General features: G+C 41.8%; 1 protein-coding gene across 5 annotated transcripts in view; it reads left to right on the top strand.

The window, feature by feature from the left end:
• trak1a (trafficking protein, kinesin binding 1a) overlaps positions 1–21,528 on the top strand; it is a 49,349-nt gene that overhangs the window by 12,542 nt on the left and 15,279 nt on the right. For 3 of the 5 annotated variants that reach the window (XM_030071873.1, XM_030071870.1, XM_030071874.1), the window contains exons 2-12: positions 862–1,056; positions 15,192–15,268; positions 15,679–15,795; positions 16,009–16,109; positions 16,863–16,971; positions 17,235–17,313; positions 17,945–18,075; positions 18,198–18,272; positions 19,194–19,331; positions 20,359–20,435; positions 20,664–20,903. In XM_030071873.1, coding sequence (XP_029927733.1) covers positions 15,218–15,268; positions 15,679–15,795; positions 16,009–16,109; positions 16,863–16,971; positions 17,235–17,313; positions 17,945–18,075; positions 18,198–18,272; positions 19,194–19,331; positions 20,359–20,435; positions 20,664–20,903 — 1,118 coding nt within the window. In that variant the 5' untranslated portion in view covers positions 862–1,056; positions 15,192–15,217. Of the gene's footprint in view, positions 1–861; positions 1,057–4,365; positions 4,518–9,555; positions 10,014–15,191; positions 15,269–15,678; positions 15,796–16,008; positions 16,110–16,862; positions 16,972–17,234; positions 17,314–17,944; positions 18,076–18,197; positions 18,273–19,193; positions 19,332–20,358; positions 20,436–20,663; positions 20,904–21,528 lie in introns of those variants that run through there. The other 2 variants (XM_030071872.1, XM_030071871.1) reach the window with 2 other exon arrangements.

Below are 21,528 nucleotides of genomic sequence, written 5' to 3'. Positions count from 1 at the left end.
CACTGCTTTTTCCCCTGACTTTACAATTACACATGATGGCAACCAAGTGACACAAATTCTCACACAACATATACACTGTTGTATTAACACTCATGTAAGCATGGAATATTTTAAATATCAAATGTCAGCAAAACAGTCACATTTCACAGCCCCACTCTTAAGTAATCATTTTCAGTTCCTCATTGTGCCACCAGAGGGAGCTGTGTACCATTAGCTCCGAAAGACTGCAGGTTATTCTCTTACACAGAGGCATTAGAAGTGTTATGATGCTTTTACAATGAAAGAAAATGGTCTCTCCTAATTAAGCACAAATGCCCAGAGCTATTTTTTTTCTTTGCTAAACTGAATTTGGGATGCTCTAAATGGGAAGGTAGTTCTGTACATGCAACATTTTTAGACAGTGCAGATGGGCACAGTTGTGTATCAGTACTTTTTTAGTAGTATGGCAGCAGCACTGTTTTATTTATTTATTTATTTATTCATTTTACTGCACTTTTGCTCTGTGTTATCCACAGTGATTTTCTGGCTGGCCTAGAAGGAGCTTCTCTCTCTCTTTTGTCCTTCCCAAGATTTTTTCCTTTTTTCCCCTGTTGGTTTATGGGGTTTTGTGGGATTTTTTGGTGTCATTTATGGGGTGTCGCGTTTTTTGTAAACTGTTGTTAAGACTGCAACTCGGATTAGGGTCTCAAGATTAACTTGAACTTGCACTCTTGTCCCACTCACCAGTAGTTTTCCCTGCTGAGGGCAGTATTGCCCGCCTCCACTGCATCTAGATAATGCCCTTTTATCATGACTAGATGTTGCTAAATAGAAGTAATAAATACATCATTGCTTGTCTTCTGTTGCTTTCTCTCTGAATAGATGTGTGTAACAATACTGATCTGCCGGAGCTTGAGATCATCAGCCTATTGGAGGAGCAGCTGCCAGTCTACCGGCTGAGGGCGGACACCATCTTTGGCTACGACCAGGATGATTGGCTGCACACGCCGCTCGTCTCCTCTGACGCTGCCCTCGACCTCACCACCCAACAGATAGAGGAGACCCTCAAATACTTCTGTAAGTTGGTCAAATACTGTTTTCAGATGCAGAATTTACACAGTATGCAGGTACAGCTGTAGTATGAGGTTGATTGAGCCTCATGGACAACTTGAGCCTTGTCAACACCAAACCCCAATTTTTTTGTCTAATTGCACTATTGCACTAATGATGGATACATAGATTTAATGGTCAGGAAACTGTGATTTTAGAGTGACAATGAGGAGTTCAGATTGAAGATTTATACTGACCTTGAGCTTGCTGACGGCTTTGTGCCAGTCTGTGTCAGAATGACAGCTGGCCAGGGTTGCCACAACAAACATACCTGGCGTGTGTGTGTGTGTGTGTGTGTGTGTGTGTGTGTGTGTGTGTGTGTCAGTCTGTCTCTCACCACACACATGCACTCACATGGCCCTCTGCAACTTGATACGGCAGTGTTGCTGACGTTTTTTGTTTTTAAGTATGCACGTGTGTGTTCTTGTCTTATCAAACGAAAAGCAGTCCAAGAGGTTGACCTTTATGCCAGCTGTAAATTAAACGCACACTCACACACACACACACACACACACACACACACACACACACTTATGTGCACATATACACACATGGACACAAAGAAGCACACAAACAGATACAGACAAAAGACACACATGCACTTACACACACATAGAGCAAACCAAGGGAATGTAAAGTGGATGTTTTCCCATCAATAATTGAGCTTCTGGTTCATGTTGAGGCCTGCTTGTGAGTCAGTGTAAAACACCTCTTAAAATAGTTCACGGGGCTTATAAATAGTTGCTACTGAGTGGTACAAATTGACCCGAATGCCCCGTGTCTGCACAGTCACATTGCACCTGCTATGAGGAAGTAAAAAGGCTGCACTCCATGAGGAATATATGAGACAACGAGGATGGGGTATTTTGCTAATCATCAGCAGTCCTTTTGATCCTTATTATCCACTGTGTTACTGATTATGATGTGTGAGCAGCATTTTGATGCACTGATACTGGGTGATATCATGTTCACCATGACTGCAGCAGTGTATCCTCTCCATGACCTTGCCCGGTGCTGAGGTCAGGTGACATATGCTCCGTGACAAGATAAAAAATCAGAGTGCACCACATACAACTAATCAGAGATGGTAGAACTTTCCGTAATACCTTTTACCTTTTCATTATGTTTACCCTCAGTGGCCATTTGAGTCCTGACTGGATAAATGTGTGAGAGTGTTTTGAATGCACAGTGTAACATGTAGACTGTTGCGTCACCGTAGAAAACCACATATTATCCCTATCCAAGGGTGCTTGCTAATTTATCTGTTAAGTAAGCAGCCTGCTGCATCAGAGAGGGAGGTGGCATTCGGGTGTGATGACACAGAGTCAGCTGACCAATAGGAAAGCAGCCTTTCAGCTGTACTCCATGTTGTGATGACATCACACCCACATGGCTTGCTAGACAGAGTAGAAAAAATGAGACAGGCTGTCTGATTGGTAGACAATCAGACAGCCTGAAATAGATTACCCCATTCTATTCTCATTCATATGGAATATAACACTGATCCATATATATCCATATATGAAGCTGTCAGCAAAAAAGACCAATGTTGAAAGAGTCATTATATATCATTTTCCTGATATATACAGTATACTTTAATATATTCATATGGGATGAACAGAGGTGATTTCCATCATTTTCTCATACAAGATATAGGCTTATTTTATTTTTACATCATTATGGGCAGAATTAGTATTTTTATTATTATAGTATTAATTATAGTATTATTATGGATTTGGTTACTGTGACTTTCAGTGAAAAAAGCTAATGCAACATCCCTCTAAGGTGCTTATTATCCATATAGTGCCTATTAATTTATATTCATCCAGTAATCCTTGGTGAACTGTGTTCTGACATGCAGAATATGTATGACCCTTGCGGCTCTGTTAGTTTGAAACTGTGTGGCAGTCTTCATGATAGCACGGGCTGCTTTTTCACACGGCATCAGCCACACTCATTGTGTAAGCCAGCAGGCTCCCAGTAAGCAGTTTGAGGTCACCTGCCTCTCAGCTAGTAATGTAGGTGTGCTGTTAGCTCCAACCTGCTTTCACCCAGCAAGACAAGCTGGCGTCAAATCCTCACTGAAATGAATATAATATGGGCAACACATATAAATGTACTTAGAGATGTTGCTGATGATCACACATCAGCTTGACTTCCATGCACACTGCATGTTCTTTTTTCCTGACATCATTCTCCAGCAGCCATCTTAGCTGTACCAGCTAAAATGACCGTAATTGCCCGTATTCTACCCATTCAGACTGTGTGTGTTAGCTGACAACGTCATCTCTGCCAACACTACAGCGCTGCGCTGCCAACCGCTTTTACATGCTGCTTGGCCTTGCCGGAGTCTGAGCCTGTTGCTATAGCAACCACACAGAGGACAAAGTAGAGGATAAGAGTGGGAGAGGATGCTGACGTGCAGAGGGAAGGCGGGAGTAGGCCGGTGATATTGCTCCCTCTGATTGGCTGTGTGTGTCCTGTAGCCCCGCCCACCCATCTGAGTCATCATTATCATCATTTCTGCTGCAAAACCCGTGACTGCTGCTGCACTTCTCTCTCTCTCCCTCTCTCTCCTCTCTGTCTGTCTGTGTTTTTTGGTGTCATTGTTAGAGATGCGGTGGTCCATGTGTAGAGATAGAGCTGTCACTGAGCAAGACGTTATGAAAGAGAAGACAGCCGTTAATGTGACCTCGGGGAGACAGGAACATAAGAAGATAAATTGGCAGGAAGATAGACAGACCTATAAATAGACTGAGACATAGGAGGACAGAACCTGGCATGCTTGTAAACAGAAAGGGACTGATTTGGAAAAATCCAAAGATGGACAGAAGGGAGTACAGACAGTAGCACAGAGAGACAAAACAGATTGGCAGACACTGACGGCTTTCAACTGGCAATATTAACTGAAGAGATGAGGCACCAAAGGATGACAAAAGGAGCATATAATGAACCTGTTGTGTTCTGCTGACAGCTGATCAGGATGGGAATAACAAAGCTGTTAGAAGAAAAACTGCCACCGTACCAGCGTCTGGGCGAGTATGGAGTGTAACACACCGGCAGTTTGCCGCTAATGAGTGTGGGACAGAAAGGACATATGCTCAGACTCACCATGCTCTCACCAACAATGACTGCAGGACAAAACCTTGTGCCAGCTGACGACTGCAAAGCATGCTGGAATAGCAGAACTTGGAATTGACTGACTAACACTATCAGTGGTGATACCACCCCAATGACAGATCTGTGCCTCTAAGCATGCTGGGACAATTCATGTGCCAGGGATGTTACAGCTAAGAACGCTGGGGCTTTGGAAACAGCGTAGCATTTCAGAGCAGTGAGGATGAAGAGACGAGTCCAGACAAGAGGCCAGAGGTTTGTCAAGGCAGACTACTACGAATTGGACTGGTACTATGAAGAGTGCACTGATGGTAAGAAAACCAACTACAGCTCGCTCAGGTTTGATGCATTTAGCTGTGGCCGAGTCCAATCAAACCAAATTAGACAATTTACCGGACTGGTGCTATGGGGAATGTACAGTGTGGAGATAACAGTCGCAAGATTGTTTCCCTTGGGCAGTCTAACTAAAATTTGAGTCATCCCGGGGCTTGTCAAGGCAAAATGCAGCTAGTTGAACTGAAACAGCTGGGAATATGTTAAGACACAAAGATGTGTATGCAGTGGGGATTGCTATATCAAAACAAATCTGCCGCAGTGAATAGAAAAAGGCAAAGAAAACAAGAGCCGTGTAGAAACTACTGTAAACTGGCACATTTGAGAGAACTGTTTGCTGCACAGCGCATCAGTGTCATCATTATTGTAGCTATGTTGGGCTGGAGATTTTGGAATGAGAGAACACAGATGTCAAAGATGCCTTGAGGATAGCATGTGTACATGTTGCAGTAGGTATGTGTGAACAGTGTGTCAGCTGTAGCGTGTGGTTGCATCAGCGCCGTGCTGCTTCAGTGAGCGCGGTGGGATCATATCATGTCCTGTGGTGACACTCAGAGCCAGGAGAAAGTGAGGAGAGATGATGGTTGCAGCAAAGGTCACAGCTGATTGGTCAACATCGAACAAGTTGGATAGAAGGGAAACAATTTCCCCCCAAAATAATAGGAGCAAAATGGATAGAGGTCAGGTAACATATCATTTTCTTTTACTTTCCCCATAAAAATAACTATTAAAGGGGAAGTGTTTATTAATTGGAGTTAAAAAGTTCCATACCCAGGAGTATCCAGTAAAGTGGACAGATATTCACATCAAAAGGGACGTTACAGCAGATATTGCAGCATAGGCAAACAAAGCAGTGTTGAGGCTGTAGCTACAGCAGGTAGAGGCTGCTGGATGGGTGTCGTAACACATGCTGTGTGGCAGCTGAGTCAGTCTGGCTTCTGGAAAGGACCAAGCAGCGGATTATGTGACTAGCTGCAGGTGATGGAAGTGGAAAGGCGGTTCATCTTCCTTTGCCCAGGGAGAAGCTGATGATACAGGCTAGGTGGGCATTAATAGTTGCTGAAAACATAAGTTGGTCACAGAAAAGTGGAAGCAATGAAATAATCGCCATATCATTGCATTTAAAGCTTTTTAGGGACCTTTAATGACCTTTGGCAAGACAACACTGATATGGAAAAAGTGAGTAATATATGGGCTATATATAAGGAGGTAATATGAACAAAGTTGAGCTGCAATATTACACATCTAGGATTTTGGCTCAACAACCTGTCTAATTATCATAGCATTTTGTGCAATTATCCACACTTAAAAGATGTATCTCAATTGGTTTCGACAGCCTGTGGTATTGTTTGATAATAGCTATATAACCTGTGTTGTAATGATTCATGTAAGCATCCAACACACACAGCTCAGACATGTGTGGGAACTGATGGGGCATGGTCATGTGACATGCGACTAGCAGCAGGTTATATCACAGTGGCTGGTTTATTACCAGCTCTCTGGCACTGCTTCTAGCTCTCTCCTTCTTTCCTCCTTCTTCTCTCCCTCCTCTCTCCTCTATCTCCTTTCTTTTTTCTTCCTCTTACCTCTGTCTTTTTTCTCTCTTTCCTTTTCCCAGTCCCCCTTTCGGTAATAGAGATAAAGCCCCAAGGTCCATGATGTGATTCATTTCACTTAATACAGTGATCACCCTCAACAATTGTGTTCTATTTGGCAGAGAAAGTGTGCATGAACTTATTGGTGCACTGATTTATGTATTGCAGTAGAATAGAACTGCTTATGTTATGTGAAGGCGTGATAGATGTAGGAAGAGGAACTGATTCATTCTGTTAGTTGTTATGTGAACTACAGTGTGCATGTAAGTCTTAATGCCCTGCAGAAGTGGTTATGTAACTGCTTCAGATGGTGTTGGAGGACTCAGTGCCTCCTTCATTTTAGCTATGCAGCTTATACCACCACTCTGAAGTAATGCTGAATGATCGGGACTTGGCTGCTAGCCTACACTTGAACCCCAGTCCCTGGAAATTTGACTTTTTGGAGAGGAGAGCTTCCTGCTAGACAGTAAGAATTAAGTTTTACTATCCGGCTTGATGCTGAAATGATCAAATAGCCAGGCGACAGGGGAAGTGCTGTCTGTGTGACAGATCTTCTTGTGGAGTAGAGAGGCAGAAATAGGAAGCAGCTGGTTTGCTGTTATTCTGAGATGAACAAGAGAGAGAGATTTGGAAGTAGGTTGGCTTATATTTAGCCCATTGATTTGCATGCTGCTCTATGCTGCCCTTGTCGATAGCAGCCTGCCAAATTTTCCCTGGCAATTGTAGAGGCCTTCAATAATGAATGGTGGATGGATGGGGGGCTAACAGGACAGAGGATTGGGGCTGGGGTGCCAAACATGGGCTTTGAAACATTGTAGCTATGTGGATTAATCACGTTCAAGCAGATTTCATATATGTTTTGTTTTTATTTTATCTCATTGCTTTGAATATAAGTTGGATATATCCCTTGTCTATTTTTGTGTTTTTTTCCCCCTCAGACATACTGCACAAAAACAAACTAAAGGGGCCATCAGCAAAAACCAAACATGAGAGAATGCGAGAGTGCATGAGGGGAGAGGAAGACAAACAAGTGGAGAAGTGTATAGAGTGAGTGTGACCAGAAAAGCAGGAGGGGAGCAGGGGAAACAGACTGGGAGGGAGGAGTGGGAGAGGCAGTCAGTGATGTTTGTCATGGTGTCTTTTGTTTTTGAGGACCCTGTTGAGAGGACTTACTCAAGCATGCAGCGGGACACAAAGCTGGCATTGGTTTTCAGACCAATTACAGTGATTGTAATGCTTAAGCAGGGGCTAATGAGCTGAAACAAGGTCAGCTTTGATGTTGTCCATATTTAAATATGTGGTGTCTGACTAGGTTAGCGCAGATGGAAAAGTAAAGATTTACAGTGTGTACAGTCAGAGATATCTTGTAAATTTGGGGGTAATTTTACCATTTTAAATTAGCAATGCAAGTTAAAGGAACTTTTTTTGTTAAGGTGCCAGGAATTTCCCTTTTTAATAGATGCAAATGAGCAATAAGGCAGCCATATCATAGAACTTGCTCACTGGGGAGTGCTGATTGTTTTATGGCTGAGAAAACATGAATATCAATAGATTGTTGATGCTTAACCACTAATGTTCAACTGGCTTATTTAAAGAAAGAGGAAATGATGGATGGGACAAAGGTCCTATGCTGTTGTTCAAATCAAATCAACACTTAACAAGGCGTTCCCCACAACCCATCAGGTGTCATTTAAAATAGCTGTAGAAATCATTTTGAAGCCAGCAGATTTATGACAGATTGTTTTTTGAGAGGGTAAAGTGATTCAATCCTGCAGTGCTAGTTTGCTTGTGTGTTTTTCACCAGTATTTTTCAGGTCAGGTGGCACAGTGGTTCAGTGATCAGGTCTGTTGCTTCACAACAAAAAAGTTACAGGCTCTGTGTGTGTGTGTGTGTGTGTGTGTGTGTGTGTGTGTGTGTGTGTGTGTGTGTGTGTGTGTGTGTGTGTGTGTGTGTGTGTGTGTGTGTGTGTGTGTGTGTGTGTGTGTGTGTGTGTGTGTGTGTGTGTGTGTGTGTGTGTGTGTGTTCCCATTGGTCTCGTCTGTGTGTTTGTCTGGTTCCTCACACAGTCCTAAATCAGGGGAATGGGGATTTTAAAAATTAGCTCGGTCTCAAACACAGTGTAAATGTGTTTCAGTCTGTTTCAGTCTGTGTTTCAGTCTGTGATGGACTGGCGACCTTCCCAGGGTGTTTCCCTGCCCTCTGCCCAGTGCATGCTGGGATAGGCCTGCTGTGACCCTGATTAGGAAAAAGCTGGTAAAGACAATAAATGACTGTAGGAATTTTTCAGGTTGTTTTTCAATAGTTGGTAATGAAGACGCTGCTTTAACTCCAGTTTTTACTGTAGTTTTAGGTATTACAGTAAAGGCTATCATTTGAATAAGTCATTTTTAAATAACACTGGTTGAGATTGTATTATTTAGTTAAAGTTATTGTTTGGGGGTGCACATGACTTAGTCTTTATTATAATGGTTTCTGTATGTAACTTTTGATAATTTTGTTGAGGTACTTGTCGTCATAAGCTAGACAGCAGTCCAGGAGTCAGTACAATGGATACCTGTTATAATGAGACAACTTCAGCTTGAAAGTTTTTTCACAATCGGTACCCAAGGATGCCTTGTATTCAACGATTAAATATGTTTTTGCACAGGTCATGTAATTTTGATTAACATCAGTAAGACACATTATAAGGTGGATGGAAGGACAGAGTGGCAAGTGTATAGCTGTGTTTACAGATACAGAGATGTTTTTATTTACTTCTACTTTATATTGGCGTTTTAATAATGATTAAAGTAAAGTAGAAATTAGTAGATAGGCAATATGAAAATATTATGACTTTATTTTAATCATTGTTAAAGAAGTTTGTCTATTATCAGAGCTTTACAGCATGATTTATGTTGAGTCATCCTTTGAATATCCCTACGTTTATCTACATTTCCTCCAACTCTCTCTCCACTTTCCCTCTCTCTCTCTCTCTCTCTCTCTCTCTCTCTCTCTCTATCTGTCTCTCTGCTGTGGCCAGAGCAGGTTATCCACGTGTCAAAACACTCACCTGTGAAGGTTGTCGCTGTAACTTGCCCCACCCTTGAAACAGGTGCACTTCTATTGTGGTTTACTCTGCGCTGCTGTTGCCATAGAGGCTGAGCAGGGCTGTACCAAGTTACTTTCACTGGAGGGGGGGTTGCATAGGAACTCACTTTCACTGTAGGCCTACTTGAGCCCCACCCAAAAAACGGGTGTCTCACTTCGTTTTGGTCTGCTCCTGTAGGTGCTGGCCTGTACCATTTCAACTCCTTCAGTGACGTCATCACAGTAAAATGGCACACACACACTGCCCTATTAGCCATTCACAGAATAGGAGGAGGAGCTAGGTTACCTGGTCAACTGACTGAGCCAATACAGGGGACAAATGCTAGACTTACACTTACACACAGACATGCAGCAGACACTTCTTACCTCGACAGACCAACACTTCCAGACATACACAACACAGTTTTTAGAAAGACATACACAAGTCTCGTGAGAAAGGCACACATTCTGGCTTTGGAGCAAACACTTTCATAGATACACACATTCACATGCAGGCACACATTCTTAGATTTACAGATTAACATACACTTCACAGACAAAGGCGCACACAGCCGAGGGAGGAGCGGTGATGTTGCAGCTGCAGGCTGTGTGGCTCAGTAGTTAGCAGTGGTGTCCAGGGTGGAGCATGGCACTGCCCTCTTCTCCTGGCACTGACAGCAGCCTGGAGTGCTGCAGCCAACCAGAGGAGGAGGAAGAAGAAGACGATGAGGAGGAAGAGGAGTATGTCAGTGTTCCCAGCTATGCAAACACAGAGGAGGAGGAGGATGAGGAGCAGCAGGTTCTGTGTGAAGGTAGTCTGTGGTCTTCTTAATCAAGGAAACATGCTCTCTTGGGCTCTGTCTGTTGATCCCTCCCACTCTGTTTGTGTTGGCTCAGTGTACATGCAGTCCTGCACTTGAATTTCATGTAGTCTTGTCTTGGGTACAGGAATACATTAGTTTGGCTCCCCACTATGGTTTTGGTCAGTGAACACCTATAAAGTGGTGTGTGAAATGTTTTGTGAATGTGATGTACATCACATAGTGAGGAAAAAACCAACAGTGCTGACCTCAGAGTCTGGTTCTGTCAGATGAACTAAGAGCCAAATATATATTGTCACAGTCTTTTATTGTTGTCCACTGGACACAGTTTGAGGTGTCTTGATCACTAACCATCTCAGTGCTTGTTGTTGAGAGGTGAGCACATCACTCATTTATTTTTCCAGGCAGGCCAGGGATTCCAGCAGGCAATATTTTGGTAACAGTCCACTTCTGTTTCATTTAGGCTCCTCATTTTATGCCTGTCTTAGTGCTGTGTTGGGATCCTGTCTCCTGTGGCTCTGCCCTGCTGCTTTAGTCCATTGTGCTTGTGTTCAGTCTCATGTCTGGACTGACATATTCAAACATGGCCTTGGCTCTTTGTCCCAGAACTCACTCCAGGGCTCTGTGTTGGTCTATTACCATTATGTGACATTTTCAGATGTGTTAGATGAAAAAAGGGTTGATTGCAAGGTTGTGTTTTGATGTTGTCTGTCACTAGCAGTGTTGTGTAGGGCTGCAACAATATTTCAAGTTGCCAAATATCAAATTAATCACCAACTATTTTGTTAGTCAATTAATCGTTTTGAGTCATTTTTAAGAAGATTTCCAAATTCTGTAATTCCAGCCTCTCAAATGTGAATATTTTCTGGTTTCTTTAGTCCTTAGTGGTAGTAAACTAAATATCTTTGGGTCGGTGACTATTGGTTCGCATAAAACAAGACATTTGAGGACATCACCTTGGGCTGTGGTCAGCATTTTTGCCCAAGCAGAGATCAGCATTTTTCACCATTTTCTGACATTTTAGGAACCAAACAGCTAATCGATTAATTGAGAAAATAAACAGAAGACTAAAATACTATGGTTTGATGCGTATAAAATTCTCACACCAGCTCACCACCATATTTTTGTCCTTGATCTCGAGGAGTGAAAAATAATGTCCATATTTCCAGGACAGAAAGCTCACTTTGCCTGAACTGTCTGCCATTGTGTGCAATGGTCGACAATCAATCAGTGCTTATTAATTGATTCACTCATTCACTGCACTGCCGTAAGGTCACGTGACTTTTAATCATAAACTGAAAAATATGTGGATGGGATAGGATGTGTTTGCTATCAAGACAAAAGTAATAAGTAACGAGCCCATTTAAATATCAGTAATTGTAATGACGTTATTTAATTTGAAAAGGTAATTAGTGACATTTCTATTCACTGCCATTTACCCCTAGGGACATGTAACCATACTGATCTATGCAGCCATGAAACAGATGTACATTTTCTTCTTATACAGTCTTAGAGCTTCATTAAAAGGTGTAGTCGTATGCAGGGAAGGCAACATTCCTCTGCGATACTATCAACAGAGAGATAATAAAGCCAGTATAGTGAGGGTTTGTCATGGAATAAGAATGTGTAAAGAGGAAAATCTCATTCAAAACACAATCTTGATTGGTCATTTGAGGGTTAAGATGGTTGGTGTATAACTCCTGATAAGAAGCAAGTGTTTGGCACAGGACATGCCACTCAGAAACATGATATATTATGGCAGGAAAGACATTATTTCATAGTTGTAATTTTGTATAATATCATGTGATGTGTGTTTGCTTGATGCATCACAAGGGTCCTTTTGTCCACTGTGGGAGTTTTTGTGTTGTCCTTGAACTTGTGTGTTGTCTGTTGCCCAGTAGCAGGAAGGATCATTAGTCTGCCTCCTCTCCCCCTGCTGCCTCATATCGGACACACAGCAAACTAGGAATGGTTGCTAATAGGCTCATACTGAATTTTAATCACATTTCAGCTCAGAACTCTGCACTAAAGTTGTATAGTGCAGTTAGTATTGCAAATGTAGCGTGTTTAGTTTTGATTTAGTTTGGCATTGATGAATACAACTGTGAAGTTTGACCTTCCTCTCTCCTTCATCCTCCACCCAACTGTCTGTGTCTGTGTGTCTGTCTTAAGCGTACAAAGCATGAGGAACACCCTCCGGATCGCCTTTCAGGATTGAGTTACCCCTCCTCTTGCGTAAATCCTCTTCTCTCAGTTGCCAAGGTTTTGAAATCTCCCTGCAACCCATGCCCTCTCCTTTATTAGTGTCACCCCTTTGTGTCTGAAGTGAATTTAAGAGATTAAGTCAATGAGGGATCACAGCCTCCACTTTGTCCGGCTGTCTCACAGACTGAGCAAGGGATTCTAGCATTTGCACGTTTTGTAATTTGATTGTTGGTACCGGCAAATGAGATTTCTTTGGAATATAAGGGCATGAATCTTTTATATTTTAAATATGAGTTGTTCATGTACAGAGGTGATGTTGTTAGTTTCCCCACTTGAAATCCTAGAACCACTAAACCTTCTCGGCACTACTCAGCCCTCAGACTGTCTTAATCAGTGAAACAATGCCAGTCCACTGTCATTATCAAGGTGTGTCAGTATGTAACATGGTCCAAACATGCTTTAACACATACACCTCCCTTAGTTTAGGCTGTCCTGCTTTAATGGTCTTAATGATCCAGTTTTGGCATGGTGTTACCATGTAAACAAATTAGACCAAGACCATTAACAGGAAACACACACAGAAAAGGCAGGTAGATGGGCTCCTCCAAGCACTATCAAATTTACAATCTCATTATAGGCCAGTGACGTAAATGAAGCAAGCAAGTGAACATATTTGTGTTTGTGTTATCGTCTTGTGTTTCCTGTTGATCACTATGGTCATTTGTTTCCGTGGTTACACCCCACCGCCTGTGTGTTTTTTTTTTTTGTTGTTGTTTTTTTTTTCATTACGGTGTTTACAGGGTTTAACAGAGCATGCAAACTATACATAACACATAACATCATTCACTTAGGCCTGGTGCCGGTTTTGTTTGCATCTGCCTTGCCTGCACCTCTTTGTCAACATTTTTTCTTTTAATGCTGCATCACAGATCACACTGGGACTAGACCCAAGATATACTGTATGTGAACAGCTAATTGTTTGTAAATGTCCCTTAATGACCAAGCAAGAACATATGGCTACATTTAAACAAATTAAAATCGATTTCAGTTGATTTAACTTTTTAGTAAAAACTCTACACAGCAAAGTACAGATGGTTGTCATCTGTACTGTACAGTCATTTGACAGTGATGGGTCTAGAGAGGGAAATGAAAGCCGTGAGGTCGGAGACGCAGGCTGGAAACTGCCTCAGGGAGGTCACTGGTTCAAAGGTTCAAATCCCCAACCAGCGAGCAGCATCATGGTGTAGAAAGTGAATAATCTTCCCTCTTCCATGCCCATGCACTTAATCACCAAATGCTCCTGTCAAGCCATTCAGAGGCATGCATGCTCATTCAGCCTTGCTTAGATTAAAAACAGGGAAACAGCATCATGGCTGCTATTGATTAACATATCTCTGTCTAAATCTTAGGCCATGAAAGGCCCTCTCTCCAGCAACTGCACACTATCACAGTGCTGTAATGACATGAAAATATGTTGTTTGCATTGGGCGACTCTGTTTTGCATTGTTTCCACTCTGGGAGGCCTCGGTGTCATCATCACTGTATGGACCTGTAGTTTGGTTTCGGCTTCCAAATTCATGGAGAAATACAATGTGGAAAGTGTCTATAAATTGCTCACTATTGTAATAACTCATATCATACTGTCTGGTACAGTATGACAAGCTGTTTTTTTTATCAGTTTATGGAACTTAAAGGGACACTTCACCAAGCATTATGTCAAGCAGAAGTATGATGAACTATTGATGATATGGTAGACCTCTGCCACAGTAGTATTCAATGATACTTTGAATATCCAGTTATTCTAATACATTCCCACAGCGGTTTTAGCTGCATAAACAAAAGAATAGCACTTTGCACAAACTCAAATCAGCCACAGCCAAATATCTAATGAACTAAGGACCACAATGAAAATCAACATGGGACTCAGTTATACTTAAAGAGTTGACAAATCAGTTAAATACCCCTTTAAATGTTTAGTAACCCAGATAGTTAGGCTTTCTTAGTTAAAAACTGATTTACCATTGGCTGGTGGTTTGCTCAACTGCGCTGCCATGTGATGCCAGAGAGTGAACCTGTGCCAGTCCTGGTGCTTTTTTCCTAGGAATGCGTGGGTGTAATTGTTGGCATTGACCACTGTGTCTGCACTGAATAACTTTGCTGAATCACCTGGTAGGTTGCACAGGGTGGGCCTGAATGTCGGTCAGTGTAAAGGAATCCTTGTGTTGAGGGTGTGGACTTCTCAGGAACCTGATATGATTGATTGAACTTGTAATAATACAAGAAAGGGCATAAAGACTGCAGATAAGTTGAAGGAGTAAGAGAATACAGCGGGGTTGGGCGAATTATTGTTTTTGTCAGGTATGTCACCTTCAGTATTATGCAGGGCGACAGGTTTATATAAGACGGACTTGCATAATCCAGTCTTGGATATCATTTCAAAATCTAAGATAGCCACCAAATTCTTGATAGCACAGAATTACAACTAATTATATGGAAATGAACTCCTTATAAGATATTAGAGTTTTACTTGTGTGTGAGAAAATAAGTTTTTAAAAGCTTTTTAAATCCATTAAGCCAAATGTATCTCTTACTTTTCACTGCCTATCAAACATTACAGATTGCAAACTTTTCCTCTAAATACAAGCCAGACCAAAGGCACCCCATCTCAGTCCTTTTATCAGAATTCAGAGTCTCAGAAAATTTCATCTTTCATCAAAAGTCTTCAGCCCAATAAACCACAATTAAAAAAAAAAAAAAAAAAAAAAAAAAAAAAAAGTTGTCTTAATAGGGGCTTGACACTACAGTTCTAGAGAAGTTGTCATTGTTTTGGGTGTTACATGGTAACAAATGGTTTATGGCCTTGTTTATTGGCAAGTGCACTGAATGTACAGTGACCTACTTTGGTGAGATTTGGTGTGCAGATATCAGCTTAAAGTCTGTCTGCTTTGCTGTGTTTCTCCACAGTGCTGTGTGCTGACAGAGTGGGCCAGATGACAAAGACTTACAGCGACATCGACGCTGTCACTCGACTGCTGGAGGAGGTCAGAGCACGCTTAGTAAAATGAATTAGAATAAAATAAACAGGCTGTGAGGCTTGATCTGATAGTTCAGACAGGCTGCTTCATGTTACAGCCCGGCACAGCAGGTTTGATAGTGCAGCGTCATAAAAACCTGATATCCAAATCAAGCTGAGAATGTCTTTTAGGCATTTGAAAAGGCTCACAGCAAGCTTTTAATTACAGTTTGAAAAAGTGGTAGGAGATTCCTGGTGTTCCGGCACTTAATACCTACCAGAAAATTGTCCCTTTCTGTGGTTCAAATTCTTCTTTGAGTTTTAAACCTGGTTCTCTAATCATTAGGCTGCCATGTCTTTCACCTCTTAAACCACAAACTGACTTTTTTTGCATTTCAAACAATAAACTAAACTGATCAAATGTGTGTTCCTGTGTAGAAAGAGCGTGACTTGGAGTTAGCAGCTCGCATCGGCCAGTCACTGCTGAAGAAAAACAAAACTCTCAGTGAGAGGAATGAACTGCTGGAGGAGCAAGTGGAGCACATACGAGAGGAGGTACAGAGACAGAGTGTGTGTGTGTGTGTGTGTGTGTATTGACCCATCAAAATGTGGCTGCTTATTACTTTTATTTACAATTTTACAATTGCACTATGGTTTTTTGATAGGTTTGCATGACATTAAAGTTACTCTTGTCTGTCTTGTTTTACTTCTTTGTCCTTCCTTTGTCCTCATTTCTCTGTGTTCTCACACCTGTACATGTATATTTAGGTCTCTCAGCTGCGTCATGACCTGTCTATGAAAGATGAACTGCTACAGTTCTATACCAGCGTTGCCGAGGAGAGCGAGGGGGAGTCTGCCACCTCCACGCCGTAAGACTCTCCTCTCCTCTCTCCTAATTCTGTGTTCGTTGTGGTTGTCCCACTCCTTGATAACTTGTCATGGAATACAATTACATAATAGAATTCAAATCTAATGTAAACATTTGTCCAACACATGTGAGTCATACACTTCCCTGTCAAGCCTGTATGAGCTGGGTGAGGCATGAGAAGCTGCACCAGTATTGTTAACCAGTTGAATATCTAGCTCTTATAAGCTCATTATTTTGCTGTTTTTTTTTTAATCAACACTTGAATAATCTCAGAAATACCGTGGCCAGGCACTGGCTAGCAGACAGCTTGTCTTATGAAGTCATATATTCAAGGATATAGTAGTAATACAGTGAAGATGTGAAGTGCGTGGTGTGTATCTGCAGTGAGGCGTTCTGTTCCACCGGTGCTAAATCATTGATTCCCTCAGCAATCCAGACAGGCTTGGCTCATCAATTATACATGTAATTCTCATCACACCCTCACCCTTTGCTCTCATTGCAATTGGTTGTTTGCAGTGTTAGTGGTCTGGTAATTTAAATGTGTAAAATGCTCCCACCATATAGTTCTTTGGTTTCAAAATACCCACAAAATGTAAGAGAGAGACAACATCAGCACAACCACCTAATGAGCTGTAGACACTGATTTATAGCAGACTGATTGTTGATTGACTCATTTCGCACACTTGATTTGTGTTTTATTTGTGTCCCACATTTATTTGTGTGTATATGTGTGTTTGTGTGTGTGCGTTTACAGGGTCCGTCCCAGTGACCCCAATGTATCAACGCCCAGTTATTTCCCCCTGGACTCCTTGCAGAAGAAACTCAAAGATCTGGAGGAAGAAAATCTCTCACTGCGGTCTGAGGTACTCACCTCTTCCTTCAGGTTAAAGATACAGTCTTGTAGCTCTAGATGTAAACTGTAGCTGGTAAATTTTAAGTTCAGTTTAGTTTGATTTTGGAGAGTAGTTTGTTCAGGTGACAAATTCTTACCCTTTGTGTTCTGCATCCTGGTTATTAATATTTAACCTCTTTCTCTGTCAAGACCAGGCACATAAATTATTTGGTGGATTAATGATGTCCACTGTGTTATTGATTAGTAATTTCTGTGTGTATTTTCCCAATCCAGGCCAGCCATTTGGAGACAGAAACAATCTCCTATGAGGAAAAAGAGCAGCAGCTGGTCAACGACTGTGTCAAAGAGCTGCGTGAGTATTGGATTGGCCGGAGGGTCGGTCTGATTAGCTGTTGTTGTTTTTAAGTCATACAGCGTTATATGTTCAATATTATTGTTGTTTTTGTTCATTATTGTTGTTTCAGTGTTTTGCACCTTTAGCTGGCCCTCTCACAGTGCTGCCCCTTTCATGGGTTTATCTAGTATAAATAAAAATAGGCCCATAATGATTAGGGCTGGGTATTGTCAAGGACCTCACAATACAGCACGCATCACAATACATGGCTTATAGTCTGATTTGTATCATGATAAATTGCAGCACCCAACAGAACTCACTGAAAATGAATTAATATATCTTAACATATCACCTTCTGTGTATCACCTGTGTAGACAAATAAAATATAGTAGCTGGTAGCTGGTCTTGCATCATGAAACCACCTCTGTTTATATTTGTCTGGTCTGGTGGTGCATGAAACGGCACATCCACATGTAGCTAATGTACATGTCTCCATGTAGCTAAGTCCAACCAGCACGTTTTTTTTTTTTTTTTTTTTTTTTTTTTTTTTCACCTTTTGGCTCATATTGTTGCCTTTTTCCTGGAATGCTTTCCATTTACATGTCCCAAACATTATTGTGATTATGTTTTCATTGATTTGTGTTTCCAGGTGATGCCAACTTACAGATGTCTACCCTGGCTGAGGAGCTGGCCAGGAAGACGGAGGACGCCTCCAGGCAGCAGGAGGAGATCACGCATCTCCTCTCCCAGATAGTAGACCTTCAGAAGAAGGCCAAGTCGGTATGTACCCCCCTATCTTTTGTAATTTGTGTGTTATATGTTTATGCTATGCGGCAAAGAGCAAGTTTCATGGCTCAAGTAGTTTACAGAGCTGATTCCTTTTGTGCCTGGTGTGTTTGTAGTATGCTGTGGAGAACGAGGAGCTGACTCAGCACTTAGGAGCAGCCAAAGACGCCCAGAGGCAACTCACTGCTGAGGTAAGGAGATCTATAGCCCACTGACCCTCACCCACGTGACCATGGCAGAGTTGGGTTTTTCAGACACGTTCCAGCTGGCTGTGATTTATCAGCAGCCATGCCAACTCCTGTGTTTGTTAGGGAATTTGTTAGGAGATCTTCCCCCCGGCTCTTGTTTTTATGTCCTGGCACCGTAGTAAGGACACTTTGTTGTCATGGTGTCTGTCTGTGTGTACTGTAGACACATTATTCCGGACACAAAACCTCAACAACAGTACGTGACAGAAACTAAATATCACAGAATTCCCTGTAGAGGAGAAAATCTGATCAGATTTTGGAGTACCTTGTGGCACAAATGTACATATTAAGGAGAAAAACTTTTTTTTTTTTTTTTTTTTTTTTTTTTTTTTTTTAACCATAAAACTCCTTCTGTGGTATTTATGTAGGTTTTGTTGCTGTCTGATTAGGCATATTACACTTTCGATACATTGCTGTGACCATCTATTTTACTACTGTATGTTTTTATTGTGACCTATTTATTACTATATGTTTTTTATACAGTTTTATGTTTCTTGTGGTTTTATGTTTCTTGTATGCTGTGCAGCATTACCCATTGTCCAAGACAAATTTCTCCCATGGGAGACTAATAAAATAAACCTTGACCTAATCTTTTAATATATGAAGTTCATATTAATACCTCCATGTGCTGCTTAATGTGTTGGCAGTCATTACATACAACCACTGAGGTTTTTGGTTACTGTTATCAGAGGTACTTTATGTCTCTGCCCGATACACTTAAGTACTGTTTTGCAAAGTGCTTTCCTTTTGATTAAAGCACTCATAAAAATCTAAAATATATCCATGCGTGCTCTAGTACAATATTTTTTCATGGTTCAAGTACATGAACCTATTCTTTTGTCCTTTCTCTTTGTCCTCCTCCAGTTGCGGGAGTTAGAAGATAAGTACGCAGAGTGTATGGAGATGCTACACGAGGCTCAGGAGGAACTAAAGAACCTAAGGAATAAAACTCTACCGCTCAGCACACCAAGACGTTTCCACTCCCTGGGCCTGTTCCCCATGGTGAGAGAGACAGAGGGAGGGAGGGAAGGAGGGAGGGGTGGGGGGCAGAAGAGCAAAGAAAGGAGTGGGTGGAAAAAAACAAACAGCTGAGATCTATGGCGAGAGTGAAGAGGGCACCTGAAGGTGAAACTCGCTTTATATTTCAGCCGAGAGCAGCATTGTGATGTTGAATTTCACACCCGTGCATGACTGAAGTGGATTTAACAAGTGAAACCGAGAGGGAACTGTACCTTTCACCTGGGAAGTCTGCTGCTTACATTCATATTATTGCACAGTGATATCCAGTGCACTGGTTAGCAGGCTCCACTACCAGCTGTATTCCCCTGACTCAAAAGCAACTTGCAGCCCAAAACACTTTTTAAAATCTTGGCTTGGTGCTTGAAATAGTTTCTAGTGCCATCTTGTTTGATACTATATTTTTGTTATTCTATGGTCAAAAGTGAATCCACCAATACCTCTGAGAGATCTAAAGCTATGAGGTTTCAATGTCAGCCCCTGAAAATAAAACATTAAGTCTTGTTTTCTGACTCGCTGCTTTACAGTGGCGAGAATACACTTCCTTCTCCCATTAAGCTCTGTCTAAGCTGCAGTTTGTCTCAATGTGCATCATGTTTGGTGAGTTTACTAATAGAACAACAAAATTACACCCTGAAACAACACCAAAATAATACTAGAAACACATTGTAACTCATCAGTTCCTGTTTTTAAACAGTGCTGATAGGTTTTAGGGGGGAATTGTCCTTTAAATCAAGCTACTACAGATGTTAGCGACTCCATACTAGACATAGTATTGCCATCCCTCAACTTTACTCTACCAGGCCAGTTCTTTCAAAATGTGTCCATGACCTGCAGCTTGTTAGACAGCCACTGCTGATGTAACTGGCACTTGTACCCACTGATGCTGACATTTGTCTGGGTCCCAGCTGAGACTCTCTGTCACCTCGGCTACTTTTGAACCCGCCATCAGGGGCCTGATAGCTGTAGTATTTTTTAATCATGGTTATTTTTGTCTCTCTTGCCTGTGCAGGACTCTCTAGCAGCAGAAATAGAGGGGACCATGAGGAAAGAACTGCGGATGGACGACCCAGAAGTGGAAGAACAGAAGTATGTCCAATTAGAAATCTGACTGACTTCAAATAAATAAGAGCTGTCTGAGTCTGTACAGTGGCAGTAAGATTTAGCCTTATTTTCATACTGTCATATTCAGCATTGATGCACTTAATAATTACATTATTATGTTATTAGGTGTTGAAGTATAAAAGAGACAGCATCTGGAATCTGCCCACTGGGTTGTAATGGATATTAACGTGTTTGTGTGGCTCCTGTGTCCAGGCTGCACCCAAAGCGAGTGTTTCAGACAGTGAGAAACCTCAACCTGATGCGTCAGCAGCGGTCGTCACTGGCTCCCTCCCCCTTGAACATCCCAGGCTCCAATCAGACGTCATGTTTCACCTCAGGGCGGTCGAGCAGGGTGGGCACGCCTCGCTCCAACTCCATATACGGCAGTGAGACAGGAAGCAGCATCATCCTGGACAACAAGACCGGCAGCATCCTGGAGACTCCTGATGACGGGTAGGGACAGTGTGACTCAGCAGCAGAGACAACAGATTCACATGATCAAGTGTTTGCCTCGTCACTTTATCTGCTTTTCAACAGTGCGATTCAGCTGTCTTTGCTTTTACTTTGTTTTAGTAATCTTGCTTTTTCTCTTTTTCCCTTTTTGAACCAAGTGAAAGAATGAGCAAGTGTCTTCCTCTCTGACTATGACATGTTAACATTTCAGTTGTAACCTAAGAGTTTGTTACAGTGTTTCTATGGTGTGTTTTAGGATTTGTATTGGGCTACAGTTACTAAGGCACCAAGCAATTAAACAGACCACAGAGGCTTTATGCTTCAGTCAGTGGCTGTGATAATGAGCTAATACAACAGAGACTAACTCAGTTTTACAAGCTAACAAAACCAGGAGGGAGAAAGAGAGGAGAGGCCAGAGTCTTTAGAAAAGCAGCCCCAATATCAGCCTCAGTTACAGGTTAACTGCATGGGTTTTTGAAAGCCTTGGCATTGCTGGTATTTTGGGTCAGTACTGAATATCTTAAAACTGACACCTGCCTGTCTCCTAATGTTAAGTACCAAGTGGTGCACCATTCACACATTTATCATTCACAAAATTACCCACAGATGTACACATGAGAATCAA

This window comes from Myripristis murdjan, chromosome 16 (assembly GCF_902150065.1).
Source record: "Myripristis murdjan chromosome 16, fMyrMur1.1, whole genome shotgun sequence".
NCBI classification, from domain to species: Eukaryota; Metazoa; Chordata; class Actinopteri; order Holocentriformes; family Holocentridae; genus Myripristis; species Myripristis murdjan.
Note: the sequence above shows the minus strand (reverse complement) of the source record. Positions and strands in the feature narration are given on the sequence as shown.